At 44.1% G+C, this 24,604-nt stretch overlaps 1 protein-coding gene across 1 annotated transcript in view; it reads left to right on the top strand.

Moving 5' to 3' along the window:
- The window catches only part of LOC126092533 (odorant receptor Or2-like), a 40,947-nt gene that overhangs the window by 1,640 nt on the left and 14,703 nt on the right, over positions 1 to 24,604 (top strand). Inside the window, exons 2-3 of the mRNA XM_049908165.1 lie at positions 13,172 to 13,271; positions 16,392 to 16,496. Of these exons, the coding sequence (XP_049764122.1) occupies positions 13,172 to 13,271; positions 16,392 to 16,496 (205 nt within the window). The remainder of the gene's footprint in view (positions 1 to 13,171; positions 13,272 to 16,391; positions 16,497 to 24,604) is intronic.

Genomic DNA, 24,604 nt, shown 5'->3' with positions numbered 1-24,604 from the left:
GTAATATATACTAGTTGAGGAAGAGAAGAGGCAGAGTCTCGATATGTACCGGTACTTGAGCCACTATCGTAAAGGAAACTGTTTATGTTAGCTGCAAAAAGGTACGATAATTGACTCCAAGGGTACCGTATGCTGCCCACGTCCATGCTAATGATAATCCGTGAACAACGAAGCCTTAAACTCGGTCAAAAGTGTCGGAACTGTTCTTAGTACACATTTTCGGATTCTTCAGACAGATGAACTCAGTCTAAAAATTACATTGTGACCATTGCTGGAAAAAACCGAGACGCTGGAGATATCGGGAGGATTATCGTCTGAAATATATCATTCGATTCCATATGACCGTCAAATCTCGTTCACCTGTAGCGAGCTAGTGCGTCTTGTATTGAAACACAGATTTTTAACACCCAGAAAATAATTTGAAGCATTTATATAGACACTAGCAGGTTGTCATAAAAACGCGTCTTGACAGTGTAGAATCAGGGAGAAATATATTAAGACGTGCCTGTCACTTTTAATTGTTTCTTCATGAATTACAAGGTAAAGGAATTCATAATTGACGCCTGTTACATTACTACATTACAAAACATTTTCCTACGAGTTCATCCTGTTTCATCTTTATATTTATTATTTTCTATAAATACTACACCTGGCTTTGAAACTAAAAATTAAAGCACACAAATTCCTGTCCAACGGGTGAGAGTGTTACTGAGGAGCTTGATTTCCGGTTGTGGGGGCTCTGTATGAACATCGCAAGGGTATCCTGATCTGCAGAGGTATCCATGAGACTTACCGCCAACCCATATATCCTTAGATTTTTGGCACTGAAATCTCCAGGTACTGCTACCATGTACCGTACTGGTTTCGAAGCGAAAGTTTTGCTTCTTACTCACTTACACGCTTCTTATATCACAAAAAAACTGCGTTGGATGAACATGAACTCCTACATGTCACTCCGTGACTCATCTATTGAAAGCAGTGCTTCATTTTCATTATTGGTGACCATAAAATTCAGAGAAATACTGACCGCCATTGCATATATATATACACTACTGGAAATTGAAATAAGAACACCGTGAATTCATTGTCCCAGGAAGGGGAAACTTTATTGACACATTCCTGGGGTCAGATACATCACATGATCACACTGACAGAACCACAGGCACATAGACACAGGCAACAGAGCATGCACAATGTCGCCACTAGTACAGTGTATATCCACCTTTCGCAGCAATGCAGGCTGCTATTCTCCCATGGAGACGATCGTAGAGATGCTGGATGTAGTCCTGTGGAACGGCTTGCCATGCCATTTCCACCTGGCGCCTCAGTTGGACCAGCGTTCGTGCTGGACGTGCAGACCGCGTGAGACGACGCTTCATCCAGTCCCAAACATGCTCAATGGGGGACAGATCCGGAGATCTTGCTGGCCAGGGTAGTTGACTTACACCTTCTAGAGCACGTTGGGTGGCACGGGATACATGCGGACGTGCATTGTCCTGTTGGAACAGCAAGTTCCCTTGCCGGTCTAGGAATGGTAGAACGATGGGTTCGATGACGGTTTGGATGTACCGTGCACTATTCAGTGTCCCCTCGACGATCACCAGTGGTGTACGGCCAGTGTAGGAGATCGCTCCCCATACCATGATGCCGGGTGTTGGCCCCTATGTGCCTCGGTCGTATGCAGTCCTGATTGTGGCGCTCACCTGCACGGTGCCAAACACGCATACGACCATCATTGGCACCAAGGCAGAAGCGACTCTCATCGCTGAAGACGACACGTCTCCATTCGTCCCTCCATTCACGCCTGTCGTGACACCACTGGAGGTGGGCTGCACGATGTTGGGGCGTGCGCGGAAGACGGCCTAACGGTGTGCGGGACCGTAGCCCAGCTTCATGGAGACAGTTGCGAATGGTCCTCGCCGATACCCCAGGAGCAACAGCGTCCCTAATTTGCTGAGAAGTGGCGGTGCGGTCCCCTACGGCACTGCGTAGGATCCTACGGTCTTGGCGTGCATCCGTGCGTCGCTGCGGTCCGGTCCCAGGTCGACGGGCACGTGCACCTTCCGCCGACCACTGGCGACAACATCGATGTACTGTGGAGACCTCACGCCCCACGTGTTGAGCAATTCGGCGGTACGTCCACCCGGCCTCCCGCATGCCCACTATACGCCCTCGCTCAAAGTCCGTCAACAGCACATACGGTTCACGTCCACGCTGTCGCGGCATGCTACCAGTGTTAAAGACTGCGATGGAGCTCCGTATGCCACGGCAAACTGGCTGACACTGACGGCGGCGGTGCACAAATGCTGCGCAGCTAGCGCCATTCGACGGCCAACACCGCGGTTCCTGGTGTGTCCGCTGTGCCGTGCGTGTGATCATTGCTTTTACAGCCCTCTCGCAGTGTCCGGAGCAAGTATGGTGGGTCTGACACACCGGTGTCAATGTGTTCTTTTTTCCATTTCCAGGAGTGTATATATCCACCCAGTTCCAGATGGGAACTGGATAGAGACAGTTTCGGGACGGAGAGAAATAGAAAATGAAGACTTAATTTTTCCCATTTGTCTGCAGTGCTACCCAACAATACAGCTGCCAGGCTGCGGTCACAACGATAAGCTCGAACACGATGGTGACAGGACCACTGAGATTTGTCCGCCTACGTAAATATCATACTTGGCCCGACACGAAAGCATATTAATATGAGACGCAGTGATTACAGGATAATGAAAGCCAGTGAAATTTTTTGAGTGTTAGCAGTTTAGTCACTAGCAGGCTACGTCGAAAAGTCTTTGTAGACGGATCAGTAACTATTGTTGCCAATACTGTGCACAACGTTATTAAAAGCGGTGTGGCAATGACGATAAACGGCAGTCGTTCAATGCCGTGGCTACATAAATGAGGTGTCTTTGTGTGTGACCTCCCTCTACATACTGATTCCATACACGTGCGATTGGTATAGCTCTTTAGTCATGTCTAAATTTAGTGGCATGAGAAACATGTATTTTGGATACAGAGATTATACACACAGCGTATCGTTAAGAAGGCATACTAGCACTCGGCGGTGTGTGGCACTTGATTTCACATTTATTTACTTGTTACGCAGACCATGTTCACAGTTAACCTTGTTACATGGAACTTGTGAACAGTGTTTTGACATTAGCTCCAAGTAGGTCTACGTCAACATGCAGTGGGGACGGAGGCTAGCCAGTGACATAATTATGCAGCTGGATGCTGTATTAGTGCTAGCGTAGCACCGTTGTACCGTTATCGGTGGACTGGATTGCTACAAGCCACAACCTTATCGAGCAGCGTCATCAATTAGGCGAAACTAGTTCTGACGGTTCCAGGCTTTGAACTGGATCCATCATGGAGAGTCCATCCATCGACAGCCGTAACCTGACACTATAGCCCGTCTCCGAGGGGCTGGGGTTCAACTCAGGGCAAGTGCATGTTTCTCCCAGCTGACTTAGGCGACGAGCAATCTACGCATGGCCAGCTGTGAAGTCTCCTTGTGGCTTCAGGAAGGTTGCCGTCGCTGTCAGCCGCTGTTAGGTGTCGCATTTCGCAACCGCAGGGTACATCATTCGCTATCCACTAGCTATGGTCGACTCCGTTGTCGAGGCCCTCAATCTCCTATGTAAGAAGTAATTATAATTGAGTAAGCATTCTTGACTTCTTGTTCGCAGCAGTATTCGACATCGCATGCCAAAGCTTCCTTCGCGTATCATTCTGGAGACAGAAGTGTCCATTCTACAACACATTCTCCTGTCTACGCACTCTGTAGCATAAATGTCAAGGTCCAGCATTTACGATCAACATCGTGAAACATCACATTAGCTTGGGTGAATTTGTTCTGAATGTTATTGGACTGGGCACGCAGTGCGTAATCGCCTAAATAGGACTCCTATATATTACAGCAAATAACAAACGGAACGCCTATGGATGGTGCTCAGATATAGGAATTAGGTATGTTCGGTCACATGAAAATGACTATAGTGTTATTGTTAGTTCCTTTGCAAATGAATTTTTCCTTTTAGTGTGGACACAGGCTTTGCACTGAACGAAACAGGGGTTGAGAGAGTAATCACTGCAGAGCCAGTTGAGACCTTATTAAATGAGAAAGTGAAAATGCTGGCTGACAATAGAGATGCACAAGCAGGTTTCGGAAGCATTGAGAGAGAGTAGAAGTGGTCAGTCGTCTTCCCGTGCGTCGATACTTATCCAAGACAATATTTTATTTTTTGTGTCGTCAGTGTTCTGACTGGTTTGATGCGGCCCGCCACGAATTCTTCTTCCGTGCCAACCTCTTCATCTCAGTGTAGCACTTGCAACCTACGTCCTTAATTATTTGCTGGATATACTCCAGTCTTTGTCTTCCTCTAAAGCCTTTGCCCTCTACAGCTTCGTCTAGCACCATGTAAATAATTCCCTGAAGTCTTAACAAATGTCTTATCATCCTGTCCCTTCTCCTTGCCAGTGTTTTCCACATATTCCTTTCCTCTCCGATTCTGCGCAGAACCTCCTCATTCCTTACCTTATTAGTCCGCCTAATTTTCAACGTTCGTCTGTAGTACCACATCTCAAATGATTCGATTCTCTTCTATTCCGGTTTTCCCACAGTTCATGTTTCACTATCATAAAATGCTGTACTCCAGACGTACATTCTCAGTAATTTCTTCCTCAAATTAAGGCCTGTGTTCCTCGCTACGTCCGTCACTGGTTATTTTGCTGCCTAGATAGGAGAGTTCATTAACTTCATATACTTTGCGACCATCAATCCTGATGTTAAGTTTCTCGCGGTTCTCATTTCTGCTACTTGTCATTACTTTCGTCTTTCTTCGATTTTTTCTCAATCCATGTTCTGTTCTCATCAGATTATTCATTACATTCGGCAGATATTGTAATTCTTCTTCACTTTCACTCAGAATAGCAACGCCATCTGGGAATCGTATCATTAATATCCTTTCACCTTGAATTTTTATTCCACTTCTGAACCCATCTTTTATTTCCATCATTGCTTCTTTGATGTACAGATTGAATAGTAGGAGGGACAGACTACATTCCTGCCTTACACCCTTTCTAATCGAGCACTTCGTTCTTGGTCGTCCACTTTTATTATTCTCTCTTCGCTCTTTGTACTTACTGTATATTATCCGCCTCTCCCTACAGTTTACCCATATTTTTCTCAGAATTTAGATCATCTTACACCATTTTACATCGTCGAACGCTTTTCCCAGGTCGACAAATCCTATGGACGTGTCTTGATTTTTCTGTACTCTGGCTTTCATTATCAACCAAATCGTCAGAATTGCTTCTCTGTTGCCTTTACCTTTTCTAAAGCCAAACTGATCGTCATTTAGACATCCTCAATTTTCTTTTATAATCTTCTGTTTATTATCCTTGCAAAGACCTTGGGTGTATGAGCTGTTAATCTGACTGTCCTGACTGTCAGCTATTGCAATCTTTCGAAATGAGCGGATGATGTTCATCCGAAAGTGTGATGGTACATCCCCAATCTCACACCTTCTATACATCACCTCCGCCACTGATTTTACAGATGCCGATGGAATGTTGGCTATCCCTTACGGCGTGTTTGATCCCAAGTCCTCCAAAGCCCCCTTAAATTCTGACTCTAATACTGGATCCCCTATCTGTTCTAAATCGAATCCTACTTCTTCTTCTATCACATCAAACAAATCTTCCCTCTCGTAGACGCCTTCAATATACTCTATCTACCTATGCGCACTCTACTCTGCGTTTAACAGTGGAATTCCCGTTGTGCTCGTAATGTTACCACCCTTGCTTTTAATGTCACCGAAGGCTGTTTTGACTTTATTGTATGCTGAGTCAGTCCTTCCGACAATCATTTCTTTTTCGATTTCTTCACATTTTTCATGCACCCATTTCGTCTTATCTTCCCTGTACTTCCTATTTATTTCATTCCTCAGCGATTTGTATTTCTGCATTCCTGCATTTCCCTGACCCATATTGTACATCCTGCTTTCGTCGATCAACTGAAGTATTTCTTCTGTTACCCATGGTTTTTTCGCAGTTACCTTCTTTGTACGTACGTATTTCTTTCCAACTTCTGTGACTGCTCTTTTTAAAGATATCCGTTCCTCTTCAAGTGTACTACCTATTGAGCTATTCCTTATTGCTGTGTCTATAGCCTCAGAGAATTTCAAGCCTATCTCGCCATTCCTTATCACTGCCGTATCACACTTCCTTGCATATTGATTCTTCCTGACTAATCTCTTGAATTTTAGCCAGCTCTTCATCACTACTGAATTGTGATCTGAGTCCATATCTGCTCCTGGGTACGCTCTTACAATTCAGTGCCTGATTTCGGAGTCTCTGTCTGACCATGATGTAATCTAACGGAAATCTTCCCATATCACCTAGTCTTCTCAATTTATACCTCCTCCTTCTGTGATTCTTGAACAGAGCATTCGCTATTACTACTACTACTACTACTACTACTACGTGAACATGCCCAGTGGACCGCACGCATCTACAAGTTTAGTCCTCCATTGTATTCTGTCCATTGCTGCTATTCGCCATCCATTCACATCTATTGACACTTGGTTTAAATCTTCATGGAGTCCACCCCTCCAGCGCGTCTTGGGTCTCCCTGGCGGTCTCTTTCCTGTAGGTGTGAAATCCAGGAGCTTCCGAGGCCATCTGTGATCCTCCATTCGGGCCACATGGCCGGCCCACTGCCTTCGTTTGGCTTTGACAGTTCCTGCTATGTTGGGCTGCTGGTATAGTTCCTCAAGCTCTTGGTTGTATCTGATCCTCCGTTCCCCTGTATCTGTATCCAGAACTGGACCGAAGTACTTCCGAATCACTTTTCTCTCAAAAACAAGGAGCTTATGGAAGTCCTGTTTCCGGATACACCATGTCTCACAGCCATATAGAACAACAGGCTGGATCAGGGTTTTGTACAGTGGAATCTTGAACTGTCTGGAGAGATATCTGGACCGAAGCAGTTGTGCTAGGCTGTGGTAAGATCGGTTTCCTGCTTGTATACTGGCATTGATCTCTGCTTCACAAGACGAGTTCTCAGTGAAAAGTGCTCCTAGGTATTTGAATTCTTGCACTCTCTTGTAAGACTGGTCCCCAACCTGCAGAGATTGTAGTTGATCAGCAGTCTGACAATGACTACGCCTCATAAAGAGGTACTCTGTCTTGTCTTCGTTTATGTTTAGCCCAAATTTGCTGGCAGCCTCCTTTGGTCATCTGCTCCAGCTCCTCTTCCGACCTAGAGAGTAAACAGATGTAGTCTGCATAGGCTAAGTATGCCAATCTCTTTCCTTCGATTTCAATCCCTTTGTTCTCTTGGAAGTTCTCGCGTACGATCTTCTCGAGGACAAAGTTGAACAGGATAGGGGACAGCCCATCTCCTTGCCTGAGTCCTGTCACAATTTCAAACTCCTCAGTTACGCGATTTCCCATCTTCACCTTTGCACGTGTTTCGTTCAGACAGATCTGTATCAGATTGATGAGTTTCTCTGCTATGCCAAACTCCCTTAAACAGTTGAGCAGGCTCTTGTGATGTATGCAATCATAGGCCTTCCTTAAATCAACGAATAAAATATGCAAATCTTTACCATATTTATCCAGTTTCTTAGTGAGCTGCCGGAGACTGAAGATGTGACCTACTGTTGATCGTCCTGGCCGGAAACCTCCCTGGTACTCCCCAATCACCGATTCTGCCACAGGCTGAATTCTATGTATGAGGCAACTGGACAGGATCTTATAGCAGACGTTAAGCAGGGCGATCCCTCGATAGTTGTCACATTTCAGTTTGTCGCCCTTCTTATGTATTGGACAGATCAGAGCTGTTTTCCATTCTCCTGGTAGTTTTTCTTTGGTCCATATTGCCTTTATCAGTCGGTGTATTTTTTCTGCAAGTTCCTCTCCTCCTGCCAGGATCATTTCAGCCTGTATTCCATCTTCACCTGGACTCTTATTCTGTTTAAGGTACCTGATTCTGGTCTTTATCTCGTCCAGGGTAGGTGGGGGATCGTCTGCGTCGGCTGTAATTGGGTTCATCACAATTTAGCAGCTGTCGAAAGTACTCTTTCCATCTCTCAGCTATGTCCCTATCGTTCATCTTATCATGGGAATCTTTGACAAATTTCTGCTTGGCCTGGTGGCCTTTGCAGAGGTACTTCACCTTCCGAAACATTTCTCTAGTCTTTTGTCCTCTGTTTCTGCTTCAGTGATGATATCTCTTATGTATTTCCTCTTTGCTCTTCTCAGAATTGCTTGTGTAGTCTTTCTGACCTCCTCAAATTGTGCTTTGCCCTGTGCCAGATTTGTCCCCTTCAGCCACTTGTTTCTGGCTTCCTGTCTCCTTTCCAGTGCATCTGCACATTCCTTTGCAAACCAGATCTTCTTGCCCACTGGGTTTCCCATGAGTGTTTCCTTTGCTGTATCCTTAACTGAGCTCTGGATGTATCCCCACGTTAGTTCAAGGTCCTGATTCGCGTCTGTTTCACTGAGTGCTTCAAAGTGGTTACTAAGTTGCAACTGGTATCCGGTCTTCGTTAGTTTCTCCACATGGTACCATTCCACTCGGTTTAACTTAGGCCCCGTTCTTCCTTTACACTGTATGTTTAAAAGGCCTCTGACCAGGAAATGATCACTCCCACCTTCGGCACCCCGCGCTGCCTTAACGTCTAACACCCATATCTTGGCTCTGAGATCAACGGCAACATGGTCTATTTGATTTAAAGTTCTCCCATCTGGTGACACCCAGGTTCCTTTATGTATGTTTTTCCTCTGGCAGTTTGTGCTGGAGATGAACAACCCTAATGATCTAGCGTAGCTGATGAACCTAACCCCATTGTCATTGCTTAGGTTGTGTAGACTGTGGCTTCCTGTTGTGTCTTGGAATATTTGCTCTTTTCCAACCTTGGCATTCATATCACCAAGGAGGATTCTCAGGTGTCCATTTGGTACAGCGTCCATCACTGCCTCTAGCTGTGCATGGAACTCGTCTTTCACTTCACTTTCGCTCTCCTCCGTGGGAGCACGACAGTTCACAAAAGTCGCCTTACTATGCTTTACATCCGGTGTTAGAAGGGATATTTTTTGGTTGACTGAAACGAATTCTGAAACATTAGTGGCCAAAGTCTTACTGACGCAGAAACCAGTGCCTAACAGATGACCTCGTTCACAGGCTCCCTACAGAGTAGTACAGTTTTCAACATCAATGCTGCCAGCATCGTCCCACCGGATTTCTTACAGTGCACCTGGATCTAGTTCGTACCTCTGAATTTCTTTGACCACACTGATTGCAGCTCTTGTCTTGTACAGACTCCTTACATTCCACGTTCCAAATCGTATACCGTTTCAAATCAAACGTTCAAATGTGTGTGAAATCTTATGGGACTTAACTGCTAAGGTCATCAGTCCCTAAGCTTACACACTACTTAACCTAAATTATCCTAAGGACAAACACACACACCCATGCCCGAGGGAGGACTCGAACCTCCGCCGGGACCTATACCGTTTCTTTGCCATTAACGTCGTCTATTTTTGTCAGTAATGTTACGAGGCTTACTTGTAGTCTTGAAAGCATGTTTAATTTTTTAAGAAGAGAGGGTTCTGGCCTCCCGACAAACCTGCGGTGTTACCCTCACAGCTTACAGGACTGCTCGCTTTTCTTAAGGGGTGGGTTCCCCTCATTAGTTGGGTTAGAAGTAGGAATAAGAAAATTTGAAAGACACCGTCGGGCCTCGAAACCTAATACCGTTGGGGTCGAACAGCAAGGGAGGCCGACGGGGAAAGAGAAAGAAGGAGCCTGACAGAAGTAAGTGGAAGCAATGTGAGACGCAGCTCGGGTCCCCGCGGTCGCCACCCATGTACTTCTAGCTGAAGTCGCGTGGGGGGAGTATTCGCTATTACTAGCTGAAATTTATTACTGAATTAAATTAGTCTTTTTCCTCTCTCGTTCCTTGTCCCATGCCCACATTTTCCTGTAGCCTTTACTTCGACTCTTTCCTCTACAACTGCATTCCAATCTCCCATGGCTATTACATTTTCATCTCCCTTTATGTACTGTATTACTCTTTCAATATCTCCATATACTGTCTCTAGGTCTTCATCATCAGCATGTGAGGTCTGAATGTATACCTGAAGTATCGTTGTCGGTGTTGGTTTGCTGTCCATTCTGACGAGAACAACTCTATCACTGAACTGTTCACTGTAACACATTATGTGACCTACCTTTCCATTTATAATTTATAGTACTCCCGTTATACCATTTTCTGATGCTTCGATATTGCCCTATACTCATCTAACCCGATTTCACTTCACTGACTCCTACTATATCTAGATTGAGCCTTTGCATTTCCCTTTTTAGACGTTCTGTCTTCCCTGCCACATTCAAGCTTATGATATTCCATGTCCCGACTCTTAGAACGGTAACCTTTCGTTGATTACCCAGTCTTTTCCTCATGGTTATCTCCCCCTTGGCAGTCCCCTCCCCTATGTCGGATGGATGTCTATTCCAGAATCTTCTGCCAGTGGAGAGATCATCATGACACTTCTTCAATTACAGACCACATGTCATGTGGATACACATCATGTGTCTTTATTATAGTGGGTGACTTCTTATGCCGGCAGTCTTCGGCCTCCGATGCTGATTATTAATTACAATTTTAGTGGGAGCTTGTTTCTAACCCGGGACCGAGGAAGTTTTTGAATATTAGTCAAAGACGCTACCCCTAGACCATGAGTGCACCCATAATACGGTATCACCAATAGCCTAATCTCTAGTTTTCGGATTTGGTGTAGAGAACATGTTATCATTGGTATTGAACCTGTTAACAGCGAGATGTAGGTCAGAGAATTAGCTTTTATATGTGGCCAAATATTAGTGAATTAAATACCTTCCATATTCTTGTTGCTGCACTAACAGTCCTAGATACCTCCATTTTAATTTACCCCAATGTCTTTTTGGGCATTGCAGCTACTGATGAAAGTGCCTTTCCACCCTGCACAAATGCTTTTTCGTACGATTACCTTTATCTGAGTTGTACATATTGAGCCGCTGATGCCGTTTTTCTTTTTTGGCATTTTGTCACCATCGAGTGGCGTCCTATTGCTCCTCAGTTACTACCTGAACGAGTTGTTCACTTGCCTCCATCAGCAGCAGCAGCAGCAGTTATCGATAATAGTACTGCTGTACCTTCTTTTATGTGGCCGCTACGTTTCTGTGTCCTGGTGGGTGTGAGGCAGTTGGTCGGTTGCGACGGAGCAGCGAAGAAGTCTCCGTGGCGTGAGGTCAGGCCAGGGCCGCTGGCGGCGTCCACGCGCGGCCGGAGTTGTGTGCCACTAGCTGCAAGAACTGCGAATTTCATCGCACACCGAACTTGGATGCTGGGGTTGAGTAATCAGTGAACCTATTACGAAACCTCAACTGCTCTGACATCTCTTCGTTGATTGCTGGTTGTTGCTTCGTGGACTGTTCCAGCAAGCAGCAATGTGATGGTGTGCTGGAGTCAGCAAAATTTTGCACCTGTCTTCTTGTTTGGTGTTTGACTTCTGAAATGATTATAATTTATTAGTGAAGTGCAACAACGGTATCTTCTACCTTGTGGCCGTTAACATTCTGGTTACCTGCCCTGTTCGTTGGTGTAGTTTACCGGCCGTGTGTTTTCCTCGCCATGTTGATGCTGTCTGGAGCAGCGTGTAGTTCAACAGCTTGATGTTGTTCTCCCTTTTTCTTCGAGTGTTTATTGTGACTTGAGTGTGTTTAGATGTCAATTATTAAGACATAGTCCTGCTGCGATACTCGTCCTCACTCATATTTTTGGTTGTCGTGTCGTTAGTCGGGTGGAAAGGAATGGATTGGGTTGTTGGTTGGTTCTTCAGCCGTCCCTAGGTCGTGCTGCCACCCGAGTATTTAGTGTTACCCTTGGCTGCCCGTCTCAGCTAAACTGTTGTTAGAGTTTGCTCCCCAGGCCAACCCTTGGAACACTTCTGAGCACCACTGTTCTGTTCTTTGTGATTCTGATTTCCATTCTCACAAGTACTGTACTGACCTTTAGCCATGTATTAATTTGGTCAGTTCTGCGTTCAGTATATGGCCTTCAACCAAATGTGGAGTATTTTAAGATTAGGCCTTCAGTCATGCTTTATTTTAAAATTTTGTTTCTTCTGTATTTAGGCCTTCAGCTGTGTTTGTTTTAAAATCTGTCGTTTTCAGCTGTAATGTGTAAATTCCTGTCTGTAAGGTTTCTCTTTAATAATCTTGAATTCTTAAAATGGCCTTCAGCTATACTGTGTAAATGCTTATCCTAAGGTTTGAATAATTGTATGGGCCTTCAGCCAACAAGATATTTCAGGTTTTCTGAAGATGGTTTTCTGTTGTACTGTGTAAATGCTTGTCTTTAAAGGTTGCCTTTTATTATTTTCAGCTGAGGAATTAATTTAAATTTTCCTTAATATGGTTTTTAGCCGAGATTTGTAAGTGCTTGCTTTTAAAGAATTTCCTTTACTGATCTGAATTTTATTTGGGCCTTTAGCTGAGAAGATATTTTAATTTTACTTATGTAAGGTCTTCAGCCATGTGTCTTAAATTATTGTGCCCTAAAAGGAATTAGTTAAGGATATTTCAATTTTACTTAAGTAAGGCCTTCAGCCATTTCTCTAAATCCTTGTGTTTTAAAAGGAATTATTTTATTATTGAGAAGTTACTTTGGCTCTCACTCATGAATTAATCCTTGTCGTTTTAAAGAGAAAACTCTGCATTGGTTTTCGAGGAATAAAGCAGTGTGTTCTTGTGTAATTAACAGTGAGTGATCTTGGCCCCTTTCCACAACCTGATCCGCTCTGTCCTGGGAAAATAGATTTCACATATTGCATGTAGTTGTTGCTACTAATCAGATCATATGCTGTTTTTCACCAATTACAATACATTCCTCTGCAAACATTTCTTGCGTACATCATCGTTAAGGAATACCGCACTGTTTAAAATATGTCATCTCAAATTACTCTCCTTTTATGTCTGAAGGTAATGTATGTTACATACTACGGCCTTGATTCAGATATCAACTTTATGGTTAAATAATCCTATATTCATCCTGTCCTCAGTTCGAATTTAACCAGATACATGCCTTATGAGATACTGAGGTGTTTTCCCTCTGTTTCTTGTTAACAGGAACGCTAAGTCACTGCAGGACTGCCTGAGTAACATGCTACTGGTTCAAAGCGCCTCCCTCGGTTCCGTTATCTGCATTCTGTTGGTTCAGATAGCTCTGGTAAGTGTTCATTTGAAAATGTAGTCAAACTAGCTGGATTCAAATCAGAAACATTATCCTCCATCAGCATGTGTGCCTAGTGGAGACAGTCTACATTGCAGGAATGTGTTGTGGAACCGGTGAAGCCCCTCTCGGCACTCGGCATTAATAAGACATGTTTAGCAAGTTATTACTTATTCTTTCGAATTTACATTTTTGTGCCTCCTCGTCAGTCCCAGCTGACGCTTCGGGAGAGTGACAATGACGCGGAGGAATTCCGCTGACTCCTGTTGTCACCTCGGCGTTCTGGTCAGCAAGGTCACTGCAAAATCTTGCGGGCTGCCATCTGCCGCATGAAGCCATCGTGTAAGTGTGTGGCTTTACAGTGGGTTAGAGCATCCTCGATCCCGCTGCAAAAGATGAGGACGAGCACATCGCCACATTAGGATGCACCGCACTGTTTAATGTAGTGTAATCACATGATCCTCGTCTCACCAGACAGGTAGGGCCTTGGCACCCAGAAGTGCCTGCAGTGTACATAAAGGATAGAGGCGCCAATGGACCTCCCATCAAACAATGACGGTGACGTCAGTACAGCATTGCGACATGTGCTTTTGGAGGAAGGCCCTGTCTCCCCATTAGCGATGTGGTAGGCGACCACTCGATGCTGTGAACGGCAAACAGCACGTTCACAGGAACTGATGGAACGTATAATACATGGATGTCACTGCACCCTAATAATCACAGAATCGAGCGCTTCGGTATGAACCCCATCAGTTCTGATGACCAGAGCTGGAGAACTGGCGGGAGGCTATGACGTGAGGCTGTGTTCGTTATGACCGAATGTGGTTCAAATGACTCTGAGCACTATGGGACTTAACATCTGAGGTCATCAGTCCCCTAGAACTTAGAACTACTTAAACCTAACTAACGTAAGGACATAACACACATCTAAGCCCAAGGCAGTATTCGAACCTGCGACCGCAGCAGCCGCATGTTTCCGGACTGAAGTGTCTATAACCGCTCGGCCACAGCGGCCGGCTAACCGAATGTGGCCCGCTTCTTTACTATCTGTCAGTGGTCCTCGCTCTCTTGTGTTTCCGTAACAACTTTTACAAGCTCTTAACTGCACTGTCTAGTCTCCTTGTTGTGTCCTGCATATTTCTTGTTGCTTAACGTAACCAGAGCTAACAAATATATCTCTGTCTCAATTCTCACAGCGGAAGTTCTGCTGAATGTGAAACTTGTGCCTGGCGGTTGATGCAGATGCAGTAACTCGAGTTCGTTTATGCAACCGACTTACAGTGTTGACTGTTTCTCTCTACCACACAGCTATGACACCATCTCTGCCTGGTGTCTAGAGTGAACTTAAGAAAGTTTTTACTCTTTTCCCCTTTTCTTTTCTGTGGCGTAGGACTTCGCTGAGAATCAGGTTTACTTTTCTTAAAAATACTTAAAATTTGCTTTCTGCCTGTGATCTATATTTACTCGAAGTGCATGTGTGAATCCACAAGAAACATCTAATCGGAAAAAAGGTCAGTTACGTAACGTAAATGTATAGTTGTACAATGGATAACAAAGAAATCTGACTGAAATAAACTGAACTTATTCAGGGAATTCTACAGCGTGGACATTTAAAAAACCAACGAACTGCAAGGGCGGATTCCTGAAGGGAAATAGAGGAAAAAAAAGTCCAGAAATGCGTTATTTCCCTGATAGATGACGCTGACGAATGAATGTTTTTCTGACCACGTTTTGTGTGTTCCTAACGTGTTGTAGACTGTGTGATTGATGCAGCGTACTGTAAGCAGTAAAATTGTCCGGTATTCACGTCGGGAGCAATCCGGGATGCTGTCTGTGTATGGCCGAGCAGATGGAAACACTCGAGAGGCAGCACGGATGTACCAAAGAAATATCCTCACAGACACCAATCACGTCACACAACATTTCATTCCCTTTTTTGGACTTTGTGTGTTTATGGGTCCTTGCAGACAAACAAACGTGCAGGGAATCGGCGTACTGTTGCACATCACCCTTGGAGGACTGAGTTCTACAGGATTTTGTGACGAGTCCTAGTGCAAGCCCCAGGAAAGTGCCCCGCCAGCATAGTGTAAGCGTAGTGTACCCCGAATAACAATCGCTGCTATCGTTACGATCTGCATCCCATACAGGCCATTGTCAACATCTGTTTTGGCATAGATGACCCTGCGTACTGTGTTTCAGGACTACTTGTTGTCGTCGCACGCACACAACTTCCAGACACATGTTTGTAGGAGCTTTTTTCCTCTACTTCCAATCAGGAATCTGTCCCTGCATTTTCTCGGTTTTATTAAGGTTCATCCTATGGAACTACTGCTTTGTTATTCTGGTACAATGATGATATTAATTTATCAAAGGATAAATACACAAAATAATTTTACTTAATTAATTTGAGTGTGAAAAATGAGCAATATAAAATTTCTGAACCAAAAACTAACCGCATTTCATATATACGGTAGATTATTGTGAAACTGTACACGATGTGTTACGGAACACTGGGTAACCGAGAACAAACAGCGAGCTTCTGCCGTTCATAGGCCCTACATTGTAGTGTGTGGTCCGCCTGGTGAACACCTGCTTTAAGCAGGGTGATCATATATCATCATGTTTTCATTACTCAACAAAAAGTCGTCCGTTATGTAGTATTATTTGTACTAGAAAACCAATTATCTACAACAACAGTAAATTGAAATACATATAACTATTCGCACTACAGCTGTAAAATGTCAGTATCGTGTTGCAGCTTCAAATTAACATTTATCAGTGACAGCTTCTGAACTCCGGATAAGAGAATACTTTTGGTGGTAACGAGGAAAAAAAAACACTATAACTGTAACAATCCAGTCCACTCGTAGAATGGTTGTGTGCTAAATTCACTTTCACAAGAGGACGTGGTGTAGTCGCGAATAAAACTTCCTCGAAACTAGAATATAGATGCAATTTTGTCATCGATGACATGGTTGGAGATGTATTTACATATTTCCGGTTTCCTCTGTTCATTACTGGAGACAGCTCTCCGGAGGAGGAAAATTCAGCTGTTGCCCGCACAGTTCCACATTTTTCCTGTAATTTTTCACTTTTTTGTGTTTATGTGTGTTGCAGAGCGCTCAAGGAGCACGAGAAACTGGGAAGATCTGTGGCTACATGTTTGCGATATTTGGTGAGCTCTGGCTCTACTGCTGGTTCGGAGACAAACTTATGTCGGAGGTGAGTTGCATTATGCCTGTCAGCTACTTTATAACAGCACCATAATACATTTGGATCTGGTGTCTTTCATCATATTTTAGTAAAAGATTTATATGTACAATTTGATTCGCATAAATATGTAGTTTGCCTCGTACGATGTGGGTTTCTTTATAGTTATGTGAAACACACTTTTAGCACATTTTTCCGCTAATGGAGAACTCATTTTTAAAATGTTCGAAGCAAAAACTGAAGTTCTAAATTTTTAAACAACATTCCTCAAGTAATATAACATAAGGATATTCGTTTTACATGTAACATTCATTTATTCCAGTAATCGTTTTGGCGGGTGCAGTAAATCAATTTGGCCATGCCTCCTTCTGTTTAATTTTCTGTATTTCAAGACTTACTTCATTCTTCGAGGGTATAATTCCTTTTGTTCCTGGGTCCACTTCCTTCCATTTCCTGATCTTTTTGTTTTCTGAAATCTCATCTTTTGTGTTGCTTATATAAAAAGTGTTTTGTGCTCTATTATACCCGTACTAACTCCAGTTCTTTTTCATATTATTTGTGGTTTCAGTAACCCATGAGGGTTTTGTTTTGAGGCTGTTTAATAATTAGATGAGCTCTTTAAGTATAATATTACGTAATATTACGATATGAAAAATATTGTTTTATTTGAAAATATTAGACCTAAAACAGAAAGCTAATTAAAAGAGTAGTATGTTAAGGCAATAGTTTCTACAGTAAAAGCCACACCTAATGAGGAAGATAAAATCTTTTTCTGCAGTCAGTTTCTTCACCAAACAGACCAGCAGAAAAATTACAACCGAAGTAGAACATGAATAAACTGGAATAAAAAAATAATAAAGTCTTATGATAAAAAAGGCCAGTCTGAGGGGCCGAGCGGTTCTGGGCGCTACAGTGTGGAACCGCGCTACCGCTACGGTAGCAGGTTTGAATCCTGTCTCGGACATGGATGTGTGTGCTGTCCTTAGGTTACTTAGGTTTAAGTAGTTCTAAGTTCTAGAGGACTGATGACCTCAGAAGTTAAGTCCATTTGTTAAAAATGAACTCGAGTAAAGAAGGAAGTGAAGCAAAAGGATTAAATTTAAGACTAATACTGAAAGAAATAGAAGTTTTTAGGGCATGGTTCAGGTAGAGAGCACCCCATTCTTTCCTGTTACAGCGTTGACTGTTATTGAGTGACTGCATTGTTCTTTCGGGTTCCAAACACGCAGCTACTTCAAAGCGGATTTGCTCATCTTTGCGTCATATTTTTTATTTAAATGAAACACCTTCAGCAACGTGGAAGTAATAATCGTTTTCCTGATCGTGTGGAACTGTTTGTACTTTGATAAATGATATGAACCTGATGCGATTCATATGGAATTATTTAATGCGCCTGAATAAATTTTTCATTTATATCGTTTTTCTAATCTTAAAATGGTCGTAGCTTTCAGGATGCTCGAAGAAATGTCTCGTTTAAAATATGTGGTGTCTGGAACTGACACTAAAATGAGAACGTAATTACCGCTTGTGAATATGCTACTCTGATCAGGTACATAGTAGGCATGATCTGCCAGCTTATCAGATGGAAATCCAGTGACTATGTGACAATTCAGGTTGGTGGTAATGTTATAAACCTGAGGACAACAGGGTATCTGCGAATGTGTCAGCTCTCGATTTAATCAAAGTCATCGGTGTCACTGCAAGTGAAGTATAAACAAAGCTCAGAACGATTATTTAGGTTAGATGAGTTCGTGAGTCACAATAAATGTAGCAAACTACTCTGTGCTCTGGGCATGTCTCCCGAAAACACTGCGTACGCTGGTGTATTTAAGCGAGGAGGAAGAAGAGCCGGGCCTAGTATGGAATCACTATGACTGCCCGCCCGTTGACTGATTGCGTAGATGGCCCTTCAGTGCGGTAACGTGGGGATTCTCATAGGTCCAGTCATGACCGCTATGACTATTTAGCATCCTGTCTTTGATGGAACAGGCTTCATACGTGAAAAGTAACCAGTACTCTGCAAAATATTCATTCCCCGGGCAACTGATCGAGTGCTGATTGTAGGTGCCTCATTCAATCGAGCAAGTATTCTATCGTCTTCGTCGAGAGTCCATATGGTTCATCTTGGTACCAGTTGTCCTCTTTCACTTAATAGTTGGAACAGTCTTCAAATCATGGTGTGAACCTGGTCTTCCGTCCTGTACAAACTTTCCGCTTTTCTGCTGCCTCCATCTACTTGTCCATGCACAAAAATCGTGTATGCACGTTCCGTCACCCATTACAACTTCATTTGGTTGTGGCCGATCGGCGTTAATAATTTAATTTCTCAACACAGACCGCTGTCTCCTGACATTGTAACAGGATTTCTTCTGTCAGTACACAGAACGCCATCAGCATTGGATTGGTTATTATTGTCCCAACCTCTACACCAAGCTCTACTGTAGTTGGAAATTGTCATGACTGTGTTGGGGAAGAACAAACTCTCCAAACCCTAATAGAAAGCACTGAAGCTCAATTAGTTGTAGGTACAGAAAGCTGGCTAAAGCCCGCAATAAGTTCGGACGCAATTTTTTCGAACGATCCAACAGTGTTTAGAAAGGATACGTTAAATACAGTTGGTAGTGGAGTATTTATTACTGTCAGCAGTACAATACTGGCCATTAAAATTGCTACACCAAGAAGAAATGCACATGATATACGGGTATTCACTGGACAAATATATTATACTAGAACTGACATGTGATTACATTCTCGCAATTTGCGTGCATAGATAACCAGAACAACCACCTCTGGCCGTAATAACGGCCTTGATACGCCTGGGCATTGAGTCAAACAGAGCTTGGATGGCGTGTACAGGTACAGCTGCCCATGCAACTTCAACACGATACCACAGTTCACCAAGAGTAGTGACTGGCGTATTGTGACGAGACAGTTGCTCGGCCACCATTGACCAGACGTTTTCAGTTGGTGAGAGATCTGGGGAATGTGTTGGCCAGGACAGCTGTCGAACATTTTCTGTATCCAAAAAGGCCCGTACAGGCCCTGCAACACGCAGTCCTTCATTATCCCGCTACAATGTAGGGTTTCGCAGGGATCGAATGAAGGGTAGAGCCACGGGTCGTAACACATGTGAGATGTAAAATCCACTGTTCAAAGTGCCGTCGATGCGAACAAGAGGTGACCGTGACGTGTAACCAATGGCACCCCATACCATCACGCCGGGTGATACGCCAGAATGGCGATGAATAACACACGCTTCCAATGTGCGTTCACCGCGATATCGCCAAACACGGATGCGACCATCATGATGCTGTAAACAGAATCTGAATTCATCCAAAAAAAATGACGCTTTGCCATTCGTGCACCCAGGTTCGTCATTGAGTACACCATCGCAGGCGCTCCTGTCTGTGATGCAGCGTCAAGGGTAACCGCAGCCATGATATCCGAGCTGATAGTCCATGCTGCTGCAAACGTCGTCGAACTGTTCGTGCAGATGGTTTTTCTCTTGCAAACGTCCTCATCTGTTGGCTCAGGGATCGAGACGTGGCTGCACGATTCGTTAGAGCCATGCGGATAACATGCCTCTCATCTCGACTGCTAGTGATACGAGGCCGTTGGGATCAGACACGGTGTTTCGTATTACCCTCCTGAACCCACCGATTTCATAATCTGGTAACAGTCATTGGATCTCGACCAACGCGAGCAGCAATGTTGCGATACGATAAACCGCAATTCCAATAGGCTAGAATCCGACCTTTATCAAAGTCGGAAACGTGATGGTAAGCATTTCTCCTTCTTACACGAGGCATCACAACAACGTTTCACCAGGCAACGCCGCACAACTGCTGTTTGTTTATGAGATATCGGTTGGAAACTTTCCTCGTGTCAGCACGTTGTAGGTGCCGCCATCGGCGCCAACCTTGTGTGAATTCTCTGAAAAGCTAATCATTTGCATATTACAGCATCGTCTTCCTGAAGGTTAAATTTCTCGTCTGTAGCATGTCGTCTTCGTGGTGTAGCAATTTTAATGGCCAGTAGTGTAGTTTGTCTTGTAGTGAAACTGAAGTAGATAGTTATTGCGAAATAATATGGATAGAGCTAATTCCTGACAAATGGACTAAACTATTAATTCGATCGTTTTACCGACCGCCCCCCTCCCCCGACCGACTCAGAAGATATAATTGCTGAACAGTTCAAAGAAAACTTGAGGCTCATTTCCAATATGTACCCCAGTCATACAATTATAGTCAGGGGTGATTTCAATCTACCCTCGATATGCTGGAAAAAGTATACGTTTAAAGACTGCGGCAGGCATAAAACGTCATCCGAAGTTGTACAGAATGCTCTCTCAGAGAATTATTTTGAATAATTAGTTCATGAGCCCACTCGAAACGCAAATGGTTGCGAAAGCATACTTATCAACAAGTAATCCTGGACAACTAGTGTGTATCGTGACGAATACAGGAATTAGTGACCACAAGGCAGTTGCTGCGAGGCTGAATACCCTAACACCTACACCCATGAAAAAGAAACGCAAAGTACATCTTGCTCCGGCTCTGAGCCCTATGTGACTTAACATCTGAGGTCATCAGTCCCCTAGACTTAGAACTACTTAAACCTAACTAACATCAGGACATCACACACACCCATGCCCGAAGCAGGATTCCAACCTGCGACCGTAGCGGTCACGCGGTTGCAGACTGAAGCGCCTAGAACCGCTCGGCCACCACGGCCGGCACATCATGCTCTTACTGCCTTTTTAAGAGTCATTTTTCACTTCTTCCGATCAGATCACAAGGTTGCAGGACAATCGCTAGAAACTGCCACAACCATAAACCATATACGAGTATGCATGCGTACCGAGCGATTTAAAGTGGAAAAAAGACGAAAAATTATCTCTGGTTAGGCAGATGCCAGACTGAGATTGACTGTGCAATAGGACTATTTACATTTTCTCAATCCTGAACGAGAGCGAACAACTGCAACTTCCCTGGTCTATTGGTAACTGACATATCGTGCAGAATTGATAGTTAAGATCAATTTTTTGCTTTCTGAGCACCAGAGGACAATTACACAACCTTAAAATAGTATACGACTTGTGGTTCGATTGTGAACTGTTGGTTGATTCATCGATTATTCATATGGCCTGTCCAATGGAAAATCGGCGAATATTTTACAAAAGCACATAAATTTTGTTACATAATGTAGTAAAATAGGTAAGCAAGGAATGAGTCATCTTGATAATGCTATATCTAGCAAAAGAGTTAAGTCTGAATGTCAGTTTATTCAGGACAAACACAAATTTCTTCAAATTATGCACTTATGTAGATTATTAATGAAGTAACTAATGCTACAAGATATCAGTTAAGTCAACTAGTAAAATAAGCAGAATATTCGCAGACACCAATGAAAGTAAGGCCATGGCATTGTGTACTGTACCCAGATTATTCAAACTGAATTAAATTATTACGGTTATATAAGTGCATTCAGGACTATATATGTGTAATAAACAATTTACCTAGGCAAACTTCAGTTACCTGACACCTATTATAGCGCTCTCTTTTCAAATACATATGAACTATCACTTTTACCTGTACGTCACACAAGTCACTCACACCTTACCAATGACTTTAACAAACTTGACATGAAAACCAAATGAACAACTTGGAGTTCGACCACCATTTTAATGAGTCCACACTTTCCAGTCGTTCTATATTTCAAGTATATATTATACTCTTGTTCAGACAATTTGCAGGTGGATGTTGCTCAGACTTAAACAGTGTGGAAAATCAACTATGGTTTACATATTACTCATCCCGAAATAGTACGACAAGAGCTAGTTTCACTCTCGACTTTACTCAGTTTGCCACTGCCATACTGTGCTACTGAAAAGTCTGTTTCATAGACCTTGAATTATTGGAATTCTTGTTAAACGAAGGTAAAAATATTAGAATAATAGGACAAGTAATTCATGCTCATATTGACCTATGGTGTATTTGTGGAGAACTACACTCCTGGAAATGGAAAAAAGAACACATTGACACCGGTGTGTCAGACCCACCATACTTGCTCCGGACACTGCGAGAGGGCTGTACAAGCAATGATCATACGCACGGCACAGCGGACACACCAGGAACCGCGGTGTTGGCCGTCGAATGGTGCTAGCTGCGCAGCATTTGTGCACCGCTGCCGTCAGTGTCAGCCAGTTTGCCGTGGCATACGGAGCTCCATCGCAGTCTTTAACACTGGTAGCATGCCGCGACAGCGTGGACGTGAACCGTATGTGCAGTTGACGGACTTTGAGCGAGGGCGTATAGTGGGCATGCGGGAGGCCGGGTGGACGTACCGCCGAATTGCTCAACACGTGAGGCGTGAGGTCTGCACAGTACATCGATGTTGTCGCCAGTGGTCGGCAGAAGGTGCACGTGCCCGTCGACCTGGGACCGGACCGCAGCGACGCACGGATGCACGCCAACACCGTAGGATCCTACGCAGTGCCGTAGGGGACCGCACCGCCACTTCCCAGCAAATTAGGGACACTGTTGCTCCTGGGGTATCGGCGAGGACCATTCGCAACCGTCTCCATGAAGCTGGGCTACGGTCCCGCACACCGTTAGGCCGTCTTCCGCTCACGACCCAACATCGTGCAGCCCGCCTCCAGTGGTGTCGCGACAGGCGTGAATGGAGGGACGAATGGAGACGTGTCGTCTTCAGCGATGAGAGTCGCTTCTGCCTTGGTGCCAATGATGGTCGTATGCGTGTTTGGCGCCGTGCAGGTGAACGCCACAATCAGGACTGCATACGACCGAGGCACACAGGGCCAATACCCGGCATCATGGTATGGGGAGCGATCTCCTACACTGGCCGTACACCACTGGTGATCGTCGAGGGGACACTGAATAGTGCACGGTACATCCAAACCGTCATCGAACCCATCGTTCTAACATTCCTAGACCGGCAAGGGAACTTGCTGTTCCAACAGGACAATGCACGTCCGCATGTATCCCGTGCCACCCAACGTGCTCTAGAAGGTGTAAGTCAACTACCCTGGCCAGCAAGATCTCCGGATCTGTCCCCCATTGAGCATGTTTGGGACTGGATGAAGCGTCGTCTCACGCGGTCTGCACGTCCAGCACGAACGCTGGTCCAACTGAGGCGCCAGGTGGAAATGGCATGGCAAGCCGTTCCACAGGACTACATCCAGGATCTCTACGATCGTCTCCATGGGAGAATAGCAGCCTGCATTGCTGCGAAAGGTGGATATACACTGTACTAGTGCCGACATTGTGCATGCTCTGTTGCCTGTGTCTATGTGCCTGTGGTTCTGTCAGTGTGATCATGTGATGTATCTGACCCCAGGAATGTGTCAATAAAGTTTCCCCTTCCTGGGACAATGAATTCACGGTGTTCTTATTTCAATTTCCAGGAGTGTATTTGTCTTGGCACGACAGTAATAAATATTAAATAAATCATTTACAACAGGTCGTGTTCAATACTAAGACAAGGAATGTTGTTTTACATCTGACTTCAATATCTATCCACTAGTTTGTCGTACAACAATTTTATACACAAATGGTAATAACTCTCAGAATTTCATATTTAAATATGGTAATATTTTTACTGAATTCGTCTCTTTATTGTGATTTAACCGTTCATTTAGTCTTAGCATTGTCAGACTGTGATCATATTGCTCGGTGTCTGCAAGCTTGCAGCAGTACAATTGTATTTAACCGCCTCGGGAACTCCAAGCTGCAGCGGCTCGCTGGATAGCGTCACCCCACTCTTCTCGTGGTTCACGCACCTAACACATACGCCTTAATGAAACTTGAGAGGTACACGTTGCCCAATAAAACCAATCGTTTACCCGTACTTCGTACAGCGGACATACCGCACGTGACGTTACAAATGAAAGAATCGTCAGGGAAATAGCCCACTTACACAGGAGACAGCATGCAATACCGTCATTCTACAAATACTTAAATATTTTTAGCTAGTCTGGGATCCATACCAGATAAGATCGGTAGAGAGAATAAGAAAAATCAAAGAAGAGAAGAGCATTTGTGGTTCGCTTAGTAGGCGCGAAAGTGTCAGGGAGATGCTCAGGCAACCCCATAAGAGAT

The sequence above is a fragment of the Schistocerca cancellata genome, chromosome 7 (assembly GCF_023864275.1).
Source record: "Schistocerca cancellata isolate TAMUIC-IGC-003103 chromosome 7, iqSchCanc2.1, whole genome shotgun sequence".
In the NCBI taxonomy this organism is placed as follows: domain Eukaryota; kingdom Metazoa; phylum Arthropoda; class Insecta; order Orthoptera; family Acrididae; genus Schistocerca; species Schistocerca cancellata.
Note: the sequence above shows the minus strand (reverse complement) of the source record. Positions and strands in the feature narration are given on the sequence as shown.